The sequence below is a fragment of the Anticarsia gemmatalis genome, chromosome 22 (genome assembly GCF_050436995.1).
Source record: "Anticarsia gemmatalis isolate Benzon Research Colony breed Stoneville strain chromosome 22, ilAntGemm2 primary, whole genome shotgun sequence".
NCBI lineage: Eukaryota > Metazoa > Arthropoda > Insecta > Lepidoptera > Erebidae > Anticarsia > Anticarsia gemmatalis.
This window is the reverse complement of record NC_134766.1, coordinates 8,293,363-8,313,341: the sequence shown is the minus strand read 5'-3', so window position 1 is coordinate 8,313,341 and position 19,979 is coordinate 8,293,363. Positions and strand designations below refer to the sequence as shown.

The window sequence follows — 19,979 nt, the reverse complement described above, 5'->3', positions numbered from 1 at the left end:
AAATGCATGTTCGATAGTGATCGTTTCTTCCTGTTATTAATAAGTAGGCGGTACCTATATGAAGGCGATTATTGATGACTACTAATTAATTGAGTTCACAAGTCATTAGTTTGATTGTTTTCTAAGGACGTTGTCACGCAAAAGAACCAACTATATCTATAGCTATTGTTTAAAAAAGAAAGAGAGAGAGCTCGTGGCTTAGTTTACAACAGCCGCACGGATCGATCTCTAAAGTTAAGCTACGCTTGCCGAGGTTGTTCCGTGGATGGCTGATCCTTATACATATCGAGTTCCTCCGTGTTTGGGAAGGCACGTTAAATTGTGGGTCCCGGCTGTCATTTTCGAAGATCTTTGACAATCGTTAACAGTAGTCAGAAGCTTAAAAGTCTGACAACCAGTCTAACCGAAGGGATATTCGTGTTACCCATTTAACTGTGTTGTGGAGGTCAGATAGGCAGTCGCTCCATGTAAAACAATGGTATCCAGCTGCATCCGATGAGACTGGGAGCCGACTCCGATGTCGTTTAGTTTAAAAAATAAAACACTTTAAGAGACATAAAAACTTTGCTAAATTGTTTAACGGCTGATCTCAATGTGCTATCCATGGATAGATTTGCTTATCTTCAGTTAAATTCTGAAATTCAGTTAAATAAGGCTTGCTCCATACATATTCGGTTCGGCAATATTTGTCAAACAACAAAACCGACTCTTGTTCAGCTTGTGCCGAATATGTGTGTAGCAAAACTAAAATTTTGAATGACATGAAAAAATAGTTCCGTGTAATTCACAACCAAATGAAAAAAGGATGTTTAATAAAACCAAGCTTTTTATTCTTAAAATTTAATAGTCACATCAATAGATTAATGACGATTATAAAATGAGTTAGCTAGCATTCTTTACTAAATATAATACTTACAACACATTATCATATATATTATATACTAACAAGAACTTAGGTATATGCACGCTATTCTAATATTGGACTATCAGTAATCAACTACTAACAATTTTTATGATGTTCTGTTCTGTCGTATGGTTAGTGGTCAATCTATTGTCAAAGTTGGTCAAGCCGCCCGATAGGCCTTTGACGTAGCTTAACGACTGTTCTCAATTGATAACAACCAGGACCGACTTGTTACGTGCTCTCTGAAGCACTGAGACGCTCAGTTCAATTACTACTATACGGTCACCCATCTATAGAATGACCGCGCCAACGGTTGCTTAACCCCACTGATCGTTTACGTTACGTTTGAGCACAACTGGCCATAAGCGCCTCTAGAAATATGACATTATAGACAGTATTTTGTATGTACATTTTATCTGTACTGGCTTTAAATGTTTCGGTAACCTAGGCAAGAATCCTTTTCGTAGGTGTGCTAACTAAGAGAGGGTTTTCCGAAATTCCTACAAGAACGAAAAAACTATGGATTTGAACCAAACTTTTTATCAAGACGTTATGCACGCGAAGCATCGGGCAAAAACTTTTCTTTCTCTCTAAAAAGACAACCTCGCACTAAGAATTGCTCTGGGGACTTTTACAAACATACAATCAACGGACACAAAGTACAACCAGACCCGAAACAATTGTGGATCATACAAATAATTGTTTCGTGTGGGAATCGTACCTACGGCCTCCCAACGCAATAGTAGCGGCGTGGCGACCTTAACCACTGCAGCACGGAGGCAATTTAACTGCACGTTTGGCGCAGTGTTTAAAGTGGTCACCTTGCCGCAATAACCGTGTGGCCGCGTGTGTTGGGTTCGAATCCCACCTGTATAATATTTTGTAAGTATATAAATAAGTATGTTGAACACTTAATTGGCTACCATAGTACAAGCTCTACTTAGTTTGAAATATAATTTTAATATGTGTGAGTCGTCCAATTTTTTTTTATGTTTTGTATAACTTTTTAAGACAATGTCAAATAATGCATAGTTTCGTCTTGAGGTCGGTCATGGGTCACAGGCTCTACCGCCGGGTCTTGAGGCTCCATCTCCGGGGCACTCTCGTCTGACGATGAAGAGCTGTTCGATTCTTCTACTTCCGCTGTCTTCGGCTCGTCTTGCTTCTTTCTTCTGTTTCTAGAAGAATTGCATAGAAGAATATTTTAGTACAAAGGTTAATCGTTAGTCGAGATTTTCAAGTGTTAGAAGGCTTTGCGTCTTCTTTCAGGATTTAAGCAGTTGTCTCACCGAAAACGATGAACGAGTAGCGAGTAGAGCTAGAATTGGAAACTAGTTTGCGAGCCGCGGGGAGCGAGTGCGTAGTTGCGATAGTTGTGTAGTTCTGTTACAAGCGAGTGCGTGAGTGAGGCGAGCGATTACTCGCTTCACTTTCATCATCGTAGAGAAATGACCGCTGGTTCCTCTCGCCGAGTGTTTACATAGAATGCATATCTCTCATACGTTTCTTGAACGAGAAAATAGCCAATAGTTAGTCGTTTTCTCATCGGTGGTGGGACAAGTGCCTTAAGTCGAGGCAATGAGCTTCAGTACTTGATGGGAGGTATAACTTTTAGGGGGGTGAGATGTTTGATAGGGAGGGGGTGAAAGCTTGCGGTATCAAATACATGAACAGCTATTTAAAACTTAACATTCAGCTCCACTACTTCTGAATAAGTATCAAGTAGTTTATCAGAAAGAAGGGTTAAGTGTTAAAAAAAAGGATCGTGTTATGAAAATGTTAAATATTATCGTGTTAAATATTACCTTTTAGGATAAGGTTGTTTGAGATGAAAAGTCCTGTAGTGCAGTTTCATACTATTACTCTGTGTAAATCTTTTGTCGCAGAGGGGGCATGCGAATGGCTTTTCACCGGTGTGTGTCTGAAACAAATATAATAAAAACATTTATGTCAAATGAGTCTAAATTATTTAACTCATTAACTTTCTTCTGAGGTACATTTAGCGGCAGTTTATCTATTCAATAGCGTTCAAGCTCACGTCAAAGTTACAGTTTGTATAGATAAACGACCGCTAAATGTACCTCAGAAACCGGTCATAAGACTAGCACAAACCAGGGACTTATGGCGTTCTTTGTTTTTTGTCTAAGCTTTGGGGTGCAACAGGCCTGATGTTATATAATAATTAATATCTTACCACTAGATGTCGTCTTAGTCCTATGATGGCATGGAACTGTCGACCGCAAGTGTCGCACGTGTGCATTTTCTGTCGCGTGTGCATGTTCTGATGATTCGCTACACTCCCCGGCTGTGGAACAATAATAAAACATTATTCTTTTTAGAGTTAGGTACCCGGAGGATAAAAAGGAACCCTTTTTTAAGATTATTTGTCCAGGCTGTATTTTGTAAACCGTAATAGCTAGGCGGTTTAAATTTTCACACATTAATATGTATTTCTTTTGTTTCTATGGAATAAAAAATACTAAAATAGTTAATTATTATTATTGTGACGCTACCTACAACATACTCGGACCATTACAAACGTGCATGATAGGAGCTTCCCCGCGGCATACCCTAGAAACAGCTAGGTTCGGTAACGTAGATCCTAGACTAACTAATCCTTTCAGCACTATGGTACAGTCGAGTTCTATATGTGACCCTGTTGATGAATCAAAAATATATAGGCAATGTTAAGTTTAATAAAAATCTAAACACAATATTTGGAGTCATTGTCTGGAGCAATATTATTGATATTATGTAGTTAGTAGTTACATATGATGTGACAGAATGAGAACATTTTATTACAAGGCAAAGCTGATTAGATTTTTATGAAACTTAACATTGCCTATATATTTTTGATTCATCAACACGGTCACATATTATAGAACACGTCTGTACTCCTAAATACTAGCATCTAACTCCAGATACCAATGACCCGTCTTATTATAAACGTGCGGGCTACGTCATGTCATTTTATAATACTCTATCGATCTTACACATTGTCATATTCCTATGATTATTTTGAATATGGCTTAGTTCGTACGTTTGTAATGATCCGAGGATAAGTAAATATCTTCACAGTAAACATACTCACAGCTAGCGAAGAGCCACAAATCTCGCAGATGTATCGCTCATTGGGCGGATAGAACGACGTGCGCGGATGTGCTTCTAAGTGATGTTTGAAACATGCCGACTGGGTTGTGAAGTGTTTACCACACTGTAATATAAACACACTATGTTTTTACGCGTAACCTAAGTTTACGTGTCTGAATGTAGCTACAAACCACTGCAAATCTTTTTAAGCGATATCGCGGAGAATGCTAGTATATAATACTAGCTGTCACGCGTAACTTCGCTTGCGTCATATAAGAGAGAATGGGTCAAAATTTTTGAACATTTTTTATTGCTTCTCTGCTCCTTTTGGTCGTAGCGTGATGATATATAGCCTATAGCCTTCCTCGATAAATGGGCATATCTAACACTGAAATATTTTTCAAATCGGACCAGTAGTTCCTGATATTAGCGCGTTCAAACAAACAAACAAACTCTTCAGCTTTATAATCTATACTAATATACTAATATTATAAAGCTGAAGAGTTTGTTTGTTTGGACGCGCTAATCTCAGGAACTACTGGTGAAAATTCATTCAGTATTAGATAGCCCATTTTTCGAGGAAGTTTATAAGCTATATATCATCACGCTACGACCAATAGGAGTAGAGTACCAGTGAAAAATGTCACAAAAACGGGGAAAATTATGATTCTCTTATGTGACGCAAGCGAAGTTGAGTGTATCAGCTAGTATTAGTATAGATATTAGTATGAATGTATACTAACGTGATGACAAGTGGTAGGTTTAGTTCGTTTTCTCTTCGCTCGTTTCTTCATACGTTTTCGGTTCATTATATGTTGAAAGTTTGTTAAATCATCGCCGCCGTTACTGCGTTTTCTTAACTCTTTTGTTATCTGAAACGAAAGGCAATTACTGAAACTTTGGATAACTCACACACTGTCATCTGATTCAACCAGGCTCAAAACAGATATTCGTGTTCAACGAACAAATATTTGTCCTGGATGGATTCAAAATCATGGCACTACGATGGCGAGGCGACAATTTTAACTACTGCGACTATCGTACAGTTAAAACTTGATTGTGATTGAACTGTTTACGTTAAAATTAAAATATTTAAATACCTTAGCTTGTTCCCTCTTGCTGAGTAATTTCTTAGAAGGTGACACTTTTTCTGATACACTGCTCCTAGAAATATCATCGAAAATTTAAATAAATAACATACCCAACTGTTTTTGTTGTTAAAATAAAAATATCTATCTGAAACTACGATTTTTTTTACCCATTAATGTCTCACTGCAGGGCAATGGTCTCCGCCCAAACGAGAATCGTATTAAACAAATTTTAGACATGCAGGTTTCCTCACGATGTTTTCTTTCACTGTTAGAGCAAGTGATAATTATTTCTAATCCACACATAACTTCGAAAAGAAATTGGTGTGTTACCTCGGATTCGAACCTGCGACCACTTGCGTGGGAGGTGCCAACTTAAACCACTCGGCTATCACTGCTTTACTCTTTTGATACGAACCGTATTAATCATACAACTCTATTTTGTTTTTTTCTTACCCATCGCTGTCTTCTTTATCATTATTCCGGTTATTATTCTTCCTCCCTTCGTTATCACTGTGTAAAGCTGAATGGAACAGATGTTCCTCATATGCCTTGCGAGTTTCAAACCGTATGTCACAGCGCTGACAATAGGTGTTCACTTCTTCATCGTCGTCAGGACTTTCCTGGGGAATGAGACTTTTATTAATCTATACTTATATTATAAAATTGTAGTTTGATTGTTTGAAGGCGCTAATCTCAGGAACTACTCGTGCGAATTGAAGATTTATTATATTATTTGGATAGCTTATTTATTGAAGAAAGCTATAGGCAGGTGTAGCGTGATGATAATAATATATAATTATTAAACTACGACCAACAGGAGCAGAGAACCGAATGTTACAAAAACGGGGAAAAATATGACCCATTCTTTCTTATGTGACGAAAGCGAAGTTGCGCGGGTCAGCTAGTAAAAATAATAATTGTTTACTTACGATTTCAATAATAACATGTTTGATCTGCTTGTGCTGTCGTAACCCAATAGCGGAGACGAACGAGGCGCCGCACAACGTACACACGTGCTCGCTGCGATGCGTGCGCAAGTGTGTGTAGTACGTAGACGAATGCCTGCAATTAAAGATTTATTTACTCACACAAGTTATACAATTACTAGCTTTTACCACCTGAATTTTCCCATGGGAATGCGTCATTTTCCCGGGGTAAAAAGTAGCCTATGTCCTTTCTCGGGTATCAAAATATCTCCATACCAAGTTTCATGCAAATTGGTTAAGTAGTTTAGGCGTGATTGAGTAGCAGACAGACAGACAGAGTTACTTTCACATTTATAATATTAGTATGGATATTTAACATACATTTTTTTGTTAGCCTGTACTGTCCCACTGCAGCTGGGCAAAGGTCTCTCACATTTTTTTACAATCATCCCTATGTCCTGATATGCGTATCCAAATACATTTTTTATTACAGCCAAATGGTAAGCGAAAAACAGTTCGGTTTAAATGGTGAACGTATATAATATTAGCTCTTTACTAGCGACTTCAACATCTCCATGTTGCATTAGTAACTCATTTTCTCGCAGCGTATTGCGGCTATAGGATGACTTACCTGAATTCTTCATTACAATATTTACATTTCCTAGTTACACCACTATGCGATTCTTCGTGTAGAGCTGCTGTGTTTCTGAAAATAATATAATTCATCAACAATATACTTTCAAGAAATTTTGCAATGCAAAAGATCATCGTGAAATACTTACTTCAACACAAACATTTGGTTACATCGTAGACACTCATACCGCATATAGTGTTGCTCACTATGTTTCGTTAACAGACAGTCCAGTTTGAACCGGTAGTGACAGAAACGACACTCAATGTTGCCGAGTTGCTGTAATAAAAATAAAATAGCATACTAAATATGTCTATCAAAGCTGAGCGTCCACTGCGTCGGAATCGGAGCGAGCGAGCCGTAACGATGTATTACGTTGTGTTCACTTCTATGGCGCCGAAATGCCGATCCAGTGTAGTGAAATTAATAAAAAGCAAACAAATCCTGAGGAACCGTACGCTTCGATCTCAATGCAGTGGACTCAGCGTAATGTAATAATGTTTATAGATCTACATTATATATTTAGTTTTTTTGTATTATGGTAACAACAGCAACATACAAAGTTATTCAGACTGTTTGTGTTGTGACCAACACTGGGCTGTAGTGTAGACGACTGCCGATTGCGAGATCTCGGGGAAGATTCCCGGGTCGGGAAAAGTGATAATGGGCATTTCTAACGTATATTCATACACCTTTGCTTACAAATTCGAGTTTAATGAATATATATTATAAATCAATAGTTAGTTTTCTTACCTCAACATGTCTCAATTGACGATGTCTATCCAACATATCCTTTTTAGAAAATCCTTTAAAACAATCCTTGCAACTAAACGCAGCATCTAAATACTTTTTATCTTCAGCCTTAGCTCTAAACTCCTTCAATGCATCCTCCTCACTTAAAACTGTCACCTTCCATTTAGTCTCATCTTTCAACGGGTTCGGTTTCATTTTATCAACTTTCTTACCCTTACTTTTACTTGATTTGATAACTTCATTCCCTGTTTTCAGTATACCGTTCTCAGCTTGCACGTACACAGCCATTGGACTACCAATTTGTTCATCATTGTCAACAGTTAAAACATTTAAATTTGATTTATCATCTTTGTTATTCATATTGTCTTCAATAATAGAATTTATTTCAACAATTTTAATTTTTTCTTCGTCACTTGTTTTTTCGTCAAACTGTTTTATTTCAATGTCTTCTCGGTCTGATAGAGATGCATCGCTGAAGAAGTCTAGTTCTATGTTTTCTATTTTTGTGTCAATTTTGTCATCTTCTGTGTCGTGTTTGGCTGTGTACGTTTTGAGACGGTCGCTTGTTGAAATGGAAGTGAGAGGGGACTTTAACATAGTTTCTTCTCTGTCTATTTTGTATACCAATTCATAGGTTATCTGAAAAAAATGTTTTGCTATCATTATTCTGTACAGTTCTGAAAATATGAATGATATCCATTACAATTAAATCAAATAATAATTTAGTATGTTAGTTGAAAATTTTGTGACAGAAAATTTTACTTATTTTTGTTCATTTCAATCATCTGCATATTGCAAACTTATTGTTCAAATAGTTGGCACAACAAATACATCCTTTAAATAATATGTAACTGGTACTAAGAGTGGCTTGAATTGACTTTTAAGAGTAATTTTAATTTAGCTATAAATAATTATAGTTATATCAACTCAGTTGTGCGCGCGGCACTTTGTGTGCGTGCGCTTGTAAATATACAACTGTCATTTGTGTGACAGTGACGCGCCAGTCGTCGTCCGAGCAAGACGTGTCCATAACGCTTTTTCTTACGGGTACAGTCGTTACAAAAATGTCCAGTTCTTCACGGAGAAAGTGTTTAAGGAGTCAGGTAAATATTTGTTAGTTTTAAATTTAGATATAATTTATATTTATTATGATTCTATATAAGAAAAATTATGTCCTTGTTGATGTTTACGTATTATTGTTTTAGACTCGAGAAACCATTGCTAAGGTATACGATTTTTTGAAAAAAGATGCGAGAGATATATTGGAACTAGTAAGTGATCCAGTTTACAGTGCAAGTCCAATTTTAATATCGAAACTAAGTGAACATTTAAATAGCGTACGGAAAAGAACAGCAGTGGCAGTGGGGGTATCAGAGAGAACAATAACTAATATATTGGCTGAAGGAAAGGAATCTGACTCTAAATTTAAATCTCCGCATAAAGACCGTAAAAAACGTTTAAAGAAGTTAGAATTAGACAACTTTAACGTTGATGTTATACGTTCCACTATTCAAAATTACCATTTAGAATATCGCGAGTTACCTACCTTGCTAAAGTTGAAAAGAATATTTCAAGAGAAACTTAATTATGAGGGAAGTATTTCGACTCTGCGTACAGCTTTGTTAAAGTTGGGATACAAATGGCGAAAAACTGTGGATAACAGACGTGTTATTATAGAGCGGCATGACATCCAAAAACTACGATTTTCTTACCTGAACAACTTACTTAGATATCGTCAAGAAAATCGGTGTATCGTATATACAGATGAGAGCTATATCTTAACTAATCATGTGCAAAACAAAGGATGGGGTAATAAAGATGGACCAACTTTAAAGAGAAACCTGTCGAAAGGGCAAAGAATTATCATTGTGCATGCTGGTTCAGAACAAGGTTTTGTACCTAACGCACTATTGACATACAAAGCAAACAGTGTTTCCGGTGATTACCATTCAAACATGAACGCAGAAAACTATGAAAAGTGGCTAAAAGAACGTCTAGTACCGAATCTTCCACCTAACTCTGTGGTTGTGCTTGATAATGCCTCATACCATAATGTTCAAAATGACAGAGCTCCAAATTCTAATTCCAAAAAAATAGAAATGCAGAGATGGCTGACAGAAAAAAATATAGCTTTTAATCAAGATATGAAAAAAATTGAACTGTATGATTTGATTAAAAAAAATAAAGAAAACCATATCTGTTACAAGATTGACGACATGCTGCAGCCATATGGCATAAAAGTTCTTTGACTGCCACCATATCATCCTGAACTTAACCCCATAGAAAATGTTAAAGTATAAATTTTAAAAAATTATATTGCTTCGCATAATATCGACCAAAATGTGACAGGAATAATGAAACTAATAAATGAACGTTTGAATCAAATTGATGAAGGGATGTGGGGTAATACTTGTCGACATGTACAAAAGAAAGAAGAAGAATACCTTAGACATTTTGACATGGAGTCAGAATTCATAATTAACTTAGGTGACAGCAGCGAATCCGAAAATTCATCATTCGTTTTTTTAAGTAGCGATTCAGAATAATAAACATTGAATTAGCAAATTATTGTTTTTTTTAAGATCCCGTGTATAACCCGTAAATACTGTATTTGTATTTGTACCCGACTGTACCTTTTGTCACGCACACAAAGTCACTGTAATATGTACAAGGTTTACCCACACATAGGGCCGCGCGCACAACTGAGTTGAATTATGTATACTCACAGGTCCTTTCCACAGCAATTCTTTAAGTAGTTTCTGTCCAATGTAACACTTTTCTTTAAACTTGTGGAACTTGTGCAGCATTGTAGCACATTCATAACAGAAATAATGTGGCAACCCATCTAATTCATTCATCTGAAACACAAACAAATAATAAATTAACATGTTCATTATTTACTTTGTTATGACAACAGCAAATAAATATACCCTGTGTGAAAAAATAAGCAAACCAAGGTTGAAATACTAGGTTGTTTAAATATTGTTGAAATATGAACTGGTTCTCTTGCTCAAGTTCAAGTAAGAAATTGGAACATAGCATGAGGAAGAATATAAACCGATTTTTTATAAAAGAAACCTCAGTGATTGGAGTAGCTGAAAAGTGATTAAGTTTAGGTAGAGAATCCCCTCTATGCTATGCTTTATAAGCTGATATTTAAGTAAATAAATGTGTGGATTCCTACATTTTCCCTTCATTTATTTACTCACCATAGAATTAGCAACTTTCATGTTTTAGAATACCTACAAAGACCTATCGGGAACTCGGCAATTACACTCAAGTATTTCAGGGGTTAGTTAGAGAAACTTACAATAATTTGCACATAGTACGTATATGGGGCTAGTAAATTAAGTGTTAATGTACTTATTCGTGTGTAAATATAGTAATTTTATACAGAAATACTTACTTTTAAAGCCATAACTTCTTCATAATAAAACTTAAGTTGATATACATTGAAATTATACATTTTCGCCTCAGTTCTGAGGCATATTCTACACACTTTTAACTCAGACATATTGTTTTATAACTATTTATTCTAATTTAGCCTATTTATTACACTAAAACGATCAAACAACACAATAATGAAGCGAAACTGACTGTATTTTTACCATACGCCATGTTTACCTGTCAAAAACAACAAATTTGTTGTCAAAACTAGGGATGTGAATGATGTGATGTTCGATCATCGATCATCTGCGATAATCGATGTCCATCGATTGATAAAAAACCAAACGTTTGTAGTCAATGTGGAAATAAGATATTCAAACTTTCTTCTAATATTGATAAAATCTAAATGAATGAAGTCAAATAGATAATAGGCACGTTGCTCCTTTATTCTTAAATGTTCCGTTTTGTTTTTACTCTTTACTGTCCCACTACTGGGCACGAGCCTAGCCTCCCAAACTAGGGAGGAGTTAGGCCTTGAGTCCAACACGCTGGCCAAGTACGGGTTGGGAACTTTGCATGCCAAGTTTAGTACATTAAAATATTTACCAACTGGGTACGTATTGGTGTTCCTAATGTTTTTTGCTCAAAATAACGTTCAAGGTGCTTTTGGTAAAAACATTTTAACTAAATCATTACTTCTGACTAGTAAGGATCTCGAACAAAATGTTTAAAATAAAACAAACGCATTATATTAGAAATAATATTTTAATACAAGTTAAAATAATCAGTTTTATAAAATGTACATTTACAGCTGCATTAGCACTAAATATTAATATACATAACACACATCTCACAAACACGCTTACAAAATACATTTTAACAAAAATAAAGGCCTGTTTCACACAACTGCCGTATGTTAAGTCTGTTAAACCCTTGACATTTAATTTAACATTATCGCGCGTGAAACAACAATCGCGCGTATAAGAGCGTGTGTGTAGAGGGTGTGCGGGGGGAAGCGAGGAGCGCGCCGTCTTTCCCGTGCATAATCCTGTACGCTCCTAAGAATGCGCGATAGAGCGTGTGTGTAAAGGCGGCCATTATCTGGCGTCATCACGAAGAACCTGCATCCATAACGACAAACGATGCGTACTATGTCGGACTAAGCACGGACACGACGTATTTCGTAGTTTCATGTTTTAAACTATGTTGGAAAATGTGAACACTTGCCTCGACTGGTTGTTTCTGTGAAAATGTTGAATGAATTCTCCTTTGGCAGCTGGCAGTTAAAACAGGCCTTTTATTTTAGTTTATTAAGAGATCTATTATTACAATAATACATGATTTATTATTTACAGCAGGCGTCCAGTGAGAATATCAGAAACAATATTATTGAATCCATGACATTAACAGAATAATTTATGTTTACTCCTCTTTCCCTGGACATTATACACAAATACAATATTATCTTACTAATATATAATTTAATACTATAATTTGAATGATATCTGGCAGTGATCGCTTCAGGAAGACGAATGATTAAGACCTTTATTGGAAGAAAGTCGTAAGTTCTCTTAGATCTAATTCGCCTTACGTCATTCTTCCACTAAAGCTGTGTTTGCATATATTATAATGGTTATTATGATGCAGATGATTAATCTCCTTCAAACTTTCTTTCGACTCTGGATAAATCTCTTTTGAATATTTGATTTAGTGTCGCTTCGGGCTTTTTCTAGCATATAGTACGTATGTGTACGTGACTACGCTCGCATAATTCATCATAATATTGTTATAGAATAAACAAATCAATAATATTTCAGTTACATGGACTTAAATTTGAGTACTTACAGTTTACAGTTAAAGCACTCTCACATATAAATGTATTTTACTGCTAAGTTAAGCCTTTCTACACGACTGTACACTTAATTTAAATTATTAATACTTATGGTAATTATTACAAAGTTGTACTTTCTCTTATATATAGTTTTTAATGACAGCAAATGTATGATGCTTTTATTTAGCTTGTTTCTGTGTCCCACTGCTGAGCAAAAGTTCTTGAATTTCTACTCCTTGATCGATTGTTGCGTATGAAATAAACTTTCGAAATTTTGTCAGATAAGCATCAGTTAGCTTATCCAGAAGGGACCCATTAGTATGTTATTGAGTATTACTTAGTTTTAGTTATAGACATCAGCGCCATCTGTCGAGTGTCATGTTGTCATCTGAATCTTCGTGCGGGTAGTCGTCCAGTTTTGACGTCTCTTCTGATTTCTTCTTTCTATTTCTAGAAGATAAAATTACATATATTTTTAAACTTACAAAAATACGGCCATTTTCAATGTCCTATCTATCTACTCTTTACTAACTAAAGATAAGCGTTATTTATAATTATATTTTAGTATAACTATTGTTACTTCGCTTTCTATTAATGTATAGCAATTTTAACCAAAATAAGTTAATGATCTGACATTTGACGTAGGTAATATTCTAAGCTAGCAATCTGTAATCTTTAACAGAAATGCGAGTGTTCTTTGACTTTTAAACGAATAAAATATTAATATTAAAGTAGATTACCTTTTAGGATAAGGTTCTTTCAGATGGAAGGTGCGATAATGTAGCCTCATACTGCTTAGTTGTTTGAAACGTTTGTCACATAATGTACACGCTACCGGCTTTTCACTTGTGTGCGTCTGAAATTAAAAATACTGTTGTAAGACAAAGTATACGCAATTCGCATACTTAAATTATAATTTATAATTACGAACCCTAGGCTGTTATTATGTAATTTTAAAAATAATGTAATTAATGAATTTGTGGAACCCTTAGACAAATTATTATTCTTTGTGTGGATTAAACTCACGATTGGGGGCTATATTTACAACATGAAGAGCACTTCAACTACAATGTATATTATGAAAAAAATGTATGCCATATTAAATTAATTTAAAATTGTCAATAGTAATTAAACTTACCAATTGATGTGTAGTCATGCCACCTTTGCTGTTAAACTGTCTCCCACAAGTGTTGCAAGAGTAAAGCTTTTCTCGCGTATGAGTGTTCAAATGACTTGACACACTGCCCGGCTGCAGACAGAAACAGAAAAGATATTATTTAGATTATTTTTATTCCCGAAAGTGACAGGACTGCCTCCGTGGCGCAGTGGTTTAGGTCACTACACCAACACCACTGCGTCGGGAGGTCGTGGGTTCGATTCCCACACGGAGCAATTATTTGTGCGATTCACAAACAGTTGTTTCGGGTCTGGTTGTGCTGTGTGTCCGTTGTTTGTATGTTTGTAAAAGTCTCCGCGACACGTGGGTAATTCTTGGTGCGGGAGTAGTCTTTAAAAAAAAGTGTAGGCGTAGGTAGTACGATTAGCCCTTTTCAGTATTAGGTTACTTTGCTATGGATGCGTTTGATATTCTCCAATGTATATACATATTGAAATATATTGATAGTAGCTGCATAGCACATCTGTAGTGGAAAGGCACCCTTAGCCCAACGTAATGTGGGGCGAGAGCCTTTCAACGGTACAAAACTCAGGGCGGCTACTATTGAGAAATATTTTTGCATTAATTACAAAATACCAATAGTACTTTACCCGACCCGAGAATAGAACCAGAAACATCGGTAGGTATTCAATACTTTGAACTGCGTACAAGAAGTATTTACCGCGAGTGAAATCCCGCATATTTCACAAATATGCCTCTCATTTGGCGCGAAGAATGAAGTCCGAGGATGTTCCGCTAAATGATGCTTTCTACACGCCGCTTGAGTCGCGAAGTGTTTACCACACTGTAAAAAAGAAAACAATGTGTTTACAATAATAACATACCTACCTAAATTCAAATACATTTTATCATAATCCTTGCAGGCACTGCCAATTCTTAAAGAAGCATTTTAATTACTCATTAATATTCTAAGTTTAATATCGATAATGTCAAATAACTCGCCTCTATAATATCTGAAATCGCAATATAAAAAACTAATTAAAAGTGGGTTCACTTACTATGTGACAGTCAGTGGGTATCCTTGTAAGTCTTTTCAAATTCTGACGACGTTTCCTTGGGTTGCTGCCTAAAGGTGCCTGCACCTCCAAATCCCTACAATACAAAAAAAGTATAAAGTAAAAAATATAACCTAAAAAGAGTATGCTATTAAACCTCCAATGTCCTATTGCGAATGTGCGACATTCTCAGAGTGGGAGATTGCCACTTACTAGAATATAAAGTAAAACACAGATCCAATAAATTAAATCACTAATTTGAAATAAAAATCTAATACCACAGTGCGAAATGGGAAGCCAATTATTATTGATCCAAAACGTTGTTATGAGGACGATGGTTACTTTTAATATTAAAACATATAAATTTAAATGAATAAATTAAATGTATAAAATTTGTTTAATACATTTATTGAGGGCATGTCAAGTCCCCGACCCGCACTTGTACAGCTTGGTGGACTCAAGGCCTAACCCCTCCCCCTCGTTTGGGAGGAGACCCTTGCCCTGCAGTGGGACAGTAATGGGCGTAATGGGTTATAAAAAAAAAGTAGTATAATGTTCCATTGCTGGGCCAAGCTGTACAAGTGCGGGTTGGGACTAAAATCTATAATTGTATTCATTACTTACTCAATACCATCGACATGCATAGCAGAATGTATTAGATGTTCTTCATACGCCTTCTTAGTTTCAAACCTAATGTCACATCGCTTGCAGTATTCGTCTTCGCCTTGCGCACCTTGCGGGAGTTCCTACAAGTTTATATTGTAATCTATACTAATATTATAAAGCTGGAGAGTTTGTTTGTTTGTTTGTTTGAACGCGCTAATCTCAGGAACTACTGGTCCGATTTAAAAAAATCTTTCAGTGTTAGATAGCCCATTTATCGAGGAAGGCTATGGGCTATATATTATCACGCTACGACCAATAGGAGCAGAGTACCAGTGAAAAATGTTACAAAAACGGGGAAAATTATATCTTACTTATGTGACGCAAGCGAAGTTGCGCGGGTCAGCTAGTCAATAATAGTTACAAAGGGAGACAAGTGATGCAACGAGCAAGTAAAGGCAGATCGACTTGATACTTAGATTAAAAATGCGAGTCTGTCTGGTTCGCTTTCAGAACTAAACTGCAAAATAGTATTTTTTAAATATGGCTTCTGTATCCATTACAGACATCAGTCAGCCTGCGACCACGGCAAGTGCAACCTGCGCCGAAACGTTAGGCATTTTAAGGTAAAATGCGTGTTCGCGTTAATTCCCGTGTCCTATTATACATTAAACATGGAACGCGAGAGTTTAAAAGTTATGGAGACATAATTCGAGTTTAAACTTGGTGTTTACATATACATAGAGTAAACAATAACAGGTTTAGATTTTCTGTGACCTGAAGAACACGATATATGTAGATGTACGTCCGAAGCAAGCGTAAGTAGCAAGTCTCGATTATTAGGAAAAAAAAATATTACACGAATTACCCAACTATGTAAGGCGCTCCACCCACTGCACCTCGCCTCGTCGCGTAGCGGGGGATGGCAGATTTTTTGACATTTTCCCGCGCATTTCTGCGTCGGCAGTGTGTTGTGCTAGGCGTGACTTTTATACAAACTGAGATACTTGCATACAATGGTAAAATCTGCCATCCCGCAATACGCGACGGGGCGCGGTGCAGTGGGTGAAGTGCCTAAGCTAGGTAAACATTTTTATAGTCTATGTAAAGTATTTAAGGCTGTTTTAAAACTTTAATAAAAACTGAATTAGTTAACTTACAGACTCAGCATTGATGTGTTTAATTTTCTTATGTATTCTTAACCCAATAGCGGAGACGAACGAGGCGCCGCACAACGTGCACACGTGCTCGCTGCGATGCGTGCGCAAGTGTGTGTAGTATGTCGTTAAATGCCTAAAAATAAAAGACTTTTAATAAAACCTGACCACTTATAAGTTTAAATTGGTATATTATGAATACGTTTTTTTACATTTTAGTATATGCTATGACATATTTTTGAGGCACTTTATTCGAAACATTGTAGTTTGTATTGTATTAATACGCTCGTGACAATGTTTATGATGTCTCTGCACAAATATTATATAGAACAATAAATTGTTGTTTTAAGTAAGAAAGACACTCACTTGAATTCCTCGCCGCAGTGTGCACACTTTCTTATAACACCGTTGTGATATTCTTCATGAAATAGAGCTGTAGTTCTGTAATTACAATATATAAATTATAATACATAGATTCACAATCATGATTCGATGTAATTAGGCATTAAAGCAATCTTTGTGTTTGAATGCAGCTGGACTCAAGCGTAAGGAAAGTAATTTTTTAGTGTAATAACGAGTTAGCTCCTTCGTGCACGAATCTCCGATATTCAAAAGTTTCAAGTCCTTCATAAACACACTATAAACCTATTTTAGTTAAAACCTGCTAAAATATGTTTTCCCTTTTTCATTTCACTAAGGAGTGAAAGAAACAAAACTCTTTGTAAGTCTTTCATAACTTTATATATTTTTATGAATAAGAGGGTTAGTCTTTAAGCGACTACCTCCTTACTAATCCAGACGCGGGAAGAATGTACGAACCGCAATGGAATTGTATGGCGATAGTCACTTGGATACTAAAATCGTTGAGTATCGGAGATTAGAGTAGTTTTGTGTACGAACGGCCTTATACTTACTCTAAAGGACAGACGAGATCACACCGCAAACATTTGTATTTAGTATAATGTTGCCTCATGTGTTTTCTTAAGAAGCACTTCCATTTGAACCGCATCCTGCAGAAGCGACACTCTATTGGACCTACTGACTGTGGACGAAGAAAAAAATATTATATAAATATTGTTAAGTACCTAATTTATAGGTAAATAAGTCTAACTATTATGATTTGACAGCCTAAGGAAAGGTTCATATCAGACGGAACATACGTCGCGTATTGTCGGTCGAGCAACGCCAGAATAGACAAATGTATAGAAAAACATTTGACCGTTCACACTCAACCGATGATGCGTCGGTGCAAAGCCCATACAAATTATGTTACGCCCGACGCATTTTCCGTCAAATATGAACCCTAATAGCATTACTAATTTGATGAAACTAAGGCGATGTGGATAAATATATCCATATGAATAAGGGTTACAAAAGAATTAGGGCAAAAAAAGCCTTTAAAGTTGGAAAGTGGTCAAAAGTGAGTCATGTCAGGTGCTTTAAGGAATATTCAATGCAACAAAATATTCAAAAATCTAACTCTCGTTTTATCTAATCATGTATTAATCCTTGATAGAAGGTCAGATAACATAGACATATCATTACTAAACCAAAATGTTTCAGTTGAGAAGTAAGAATAGATTTTACATGAATGTCAGTTATTTAAATACTTGTATCTCACCTCACTATGCCTTAATTTAACATGCCTATTCAACATATCCTCTTTAGAGAAACCCTTCAAACAATCATTGCATTTGTACTCCGCAGAAATGAACCGTTTATGCAACGCTCTAGATTTAAATTCCTCTATCGCCTCCTCCTCACTCAGGTTAAATTTCAACCAGTTATTAGGATCCAATTCAGTCTTTTTCTTACTAGAAACTTCGAACCGCTTAGCCTTAGTATCTGATTCTTCGACAACTTTTTTCTTCTTCTTACTGCCTTTCGTACTCTTCTTTTTCTTTTGATTTACTACTTCTATCTCTTTCTCTCCATCTGAATGCATTTTCACATCGTCAACAAAGACTTTTTCATCTTCACTGAAATGTTCATTGTCTGATTCTGCCTTTTCAATATCTATTAAGTTTTCTATAATTTCTGCATTCTGTTCTGTATTAATCTTTTGTTCATCAACATGTACTTTTTCGATAGTGTCTATCTTTTCTTCGTAAATATTAATTTTCTCTTCGTCCTCAATTTTCTGGTCTACGTCAACTAATTCTGGTAGTGGTGGTATTTCTTCCTTATCATCGTAATCATCGTTATAATTTTCATCACTGAATGATGTTGTGTCTAAGTCTATTTCTACGGTTTCTGTTTTGTGCAGTGTTGGCTTTTGTTTTGATTTTATTATGTACGTTCTTACTCTGTGGTTGATGGTTATTATGTTTAATGATGATTGGAGGTTTTGTGACTGACGGTCTATTTTACGGACTGATTTAAGACTTATCTGAAACATAAAAAGTATTATATTTATAGTGTATTAGGTCCCTCTTAATTTTTATCACTGTGCATTTTGCACAAGAATAAGGATATAGACATACAGGTCAAGATGATTAGCAAAAAGTTATATTCAAATACCATATTATTATGTCCTTATCTTTCAAGCTAACTGTTAAGCAAATCTATTATTTATTCTGGTTCTTATTCATTGAAATGAATGAATATTTCTGTATACTTACAGGCTCTTTCCATAGTAATTCTTTGAGTACTTTCTGTCCACTATAACACTTTTCTTTGAACTTGTGAAACTTTTGCAACATTGCCGCACATTCATAACAGAAGTAACGGGGTAATCCTTCTTTGACATCAACCTGAAATTATGAAAGCTTTCTAAGATTGTTTTCTATGGAGGGGAGTTTAGAATATATACATTGTGATGGATTTAAAAAAAAGAATTGCGGTATAGATAATAGGAACTTCTGGGCTGAAACTGTTTTTAGCTATAGACAGGCCATCGAAATTACTATCAATTTCTTATTAAGATATGGATTATAAGCAGAAACAAAAAATCCAATAAGCTGTATTCAGTAGATTTTGCTTGAATCTCGTAAAATTACATTGGTAATGTCAATTTATCAGTATAATAGAGGAATACTGCAGTATACTTATACATAAAATGACTGTTTCTGTTCGAAGACTTTGTTATGATTACAAGTGTCATAACTTCATATAAATACTAACAAACTACAATAAATAGCGAAATACTTCGGTAATTTAACAATAACATCTCAAAATAGACAAAAACAACTTTATATTACTTACTTTTGTGGCCATAACTTGTTCATAATAACTCTTGAGCTCATATCGATCATATTTGTACATTTTCACGTCGGTAATAAGACATATCCTACATATTTTGAGAGCGGGCATCTTGCGGTTCTTGTTATAATATTGGACATGCGAATATCACGTTCATAATAATATAAAATTAATGTAAACGTATAAATAATAACATAGCATCCGAACTTCGAGGATTGACAGCCAACCAAAGA

At 35.6% G+C, this 19,979-nt stretch overlaps 3 protein-coding genes across 3 annotated transcripts; 1 reads left to right on the top strand and 2 right to left on the bottom strand.

Moving 5' to 3' along the window:
• Positions 1 to 830: 830 nt before the first annotated feature.
• On the bottom strand, positions 831 to 11,014 carry LOC142982767 (uncharacterized). The gene is made up of 13 exons (XM_076129451.1): positions 10,802 to 11,014; positions 10,122 to 10,253; positions 7,396 to 8,034; positions 6,794 to 6,921; positions 6,643 to 6,717; positions 6,015 to 6,147; positions 5,539 to 5,705; positions 5,095 to 5,158; positions 4,738 to 4,866; positions 3,996 to 4,118; positions 3,099 to 3,209; positions 2,710 to 2,825; positions 831 to 2,082 (listed from the first exon to the last, which is right to left on the bottom strand). The coding sequence occupies exons 1-13, from the start codon at positions 10,907 to 10,909 to the stop codon at positions 1,911 to 1,913; spliced, it is 2,097 nt and encodes a 698-aa protein (XP_075985566.1). The 5' UTR covers positions 10,910 to 11,014; the 3' UTR covers positions 831 to 1,910.
• On the top strand, positions 8,324 to 9,716 carry LOC142982768 (uncharacterized). The gene is made up of 2 exons (XM_076129452.1): positions 8,324 to 8,498; positions 8,601 to 9,716. Exons 1-2 carry the CDS (start codon positions 8,460 to 8,462, stop codon positions 9,642 to 9,644), a joined length of 1,083 nt encoding a protein of 360 aa, XP_075985567.1. The 5' UTR covers positions 8,324 to 8,459; the 3' UTR covers positions 9,645 to 9,716.
• Positions 11,015 to 11,534: 520 nt separating the features above from the next.
• Positions 11,535 to 19,961, bottom strand: LOC142982848 (uncharacterized). Its single transcript, XM_076129544.1, has 12 exons — positions 19,750 to 19,961; positions 19,167 to 19,298; positions 18,167 to 18,934; positions 17,460 to 17,587; positions 16,912 to 16,986; positions 16,549 to 16,681; positions 15,410 to 15,531; positions 14,789 to 14,882; positions 14,452 to 14,574; positions 13,752 to 13,862; positions 13,354 to 13,469; positions 11,535 to 13,063 (listed from the first exon to the last, which is right to left on the bottom strand). The coding sequence occupies exons 1-12, from the start codon at positions 19,855 to 19,857 to the stop codon at positions 12,970 to 12,972; spliced, it is 2,004 nt and encodes a 667-aa protein (XP_075985659.1). The 5' UTR covers positions 19,858 to 19,961; the 3' UTR covers positions 11,535 to 12,969.
• Positions 19,962 to 19,979: the final 18 nt, after the last annotated feature.

Bases quoted from the DNA above. Each gene is read 5' to 3' on its own strand.
- LOC142982767 (XM_076129451.1), bottom strand. From the start codon at position 10,909: ATGTCTGAGTTAAAAGTGTGTAGAATATGCCTCAGAACTGAGGCGAAA. The intron at 6,148-6,642 runs GTAAGTCATCCT...CTTTAATTGCAG, and splicing joins TATTGTAATGAAGAATTCAG to GCATTCGTCTACGTACTACA. The intron at 5,706-6,014 runs GTAAGTAAACAA...CTCATTCCCCAG, and splicing joins AACATGTTATTATTGAAATC to GAAAGTCCTGACGACGATGA.
- LOC142982848 (XM_076129544.1), bottom strand. From the start codon at position 19,857: ATGCCCGCTCTCAAAATATGTAGGATATGTCTTATTACCGACGTGAAA. The intron at 19,299-19,749 runs GTAAGTAATATA...TCATAATTTCAG, and splicing joins AACAAGTTATGGCCACAAAA to GTTGATGTCAAAGAAGGATT. The intron at 14,575-14,788 runs GTAAGTGAACCC...TCTTTTTTACAG, and splicing joins TACCCACTGACTGTCACATA to TGTGGTAAACACTTCGCGAC.
- LOC142982768 (XM_076129452.1), top strand. From the start codon at position 8,460: ATGTCCAGTTCTTCACGGAGAAAGTGTTTAAGGAGTCAG. The intron at 8,499-8,600 runs GTAAATATTTGT...TTATTGTTTTAG, and splicing joins GAAAGTGTTTAAGGAGTCAG to ACTCGAGAAACCATTGCTAA.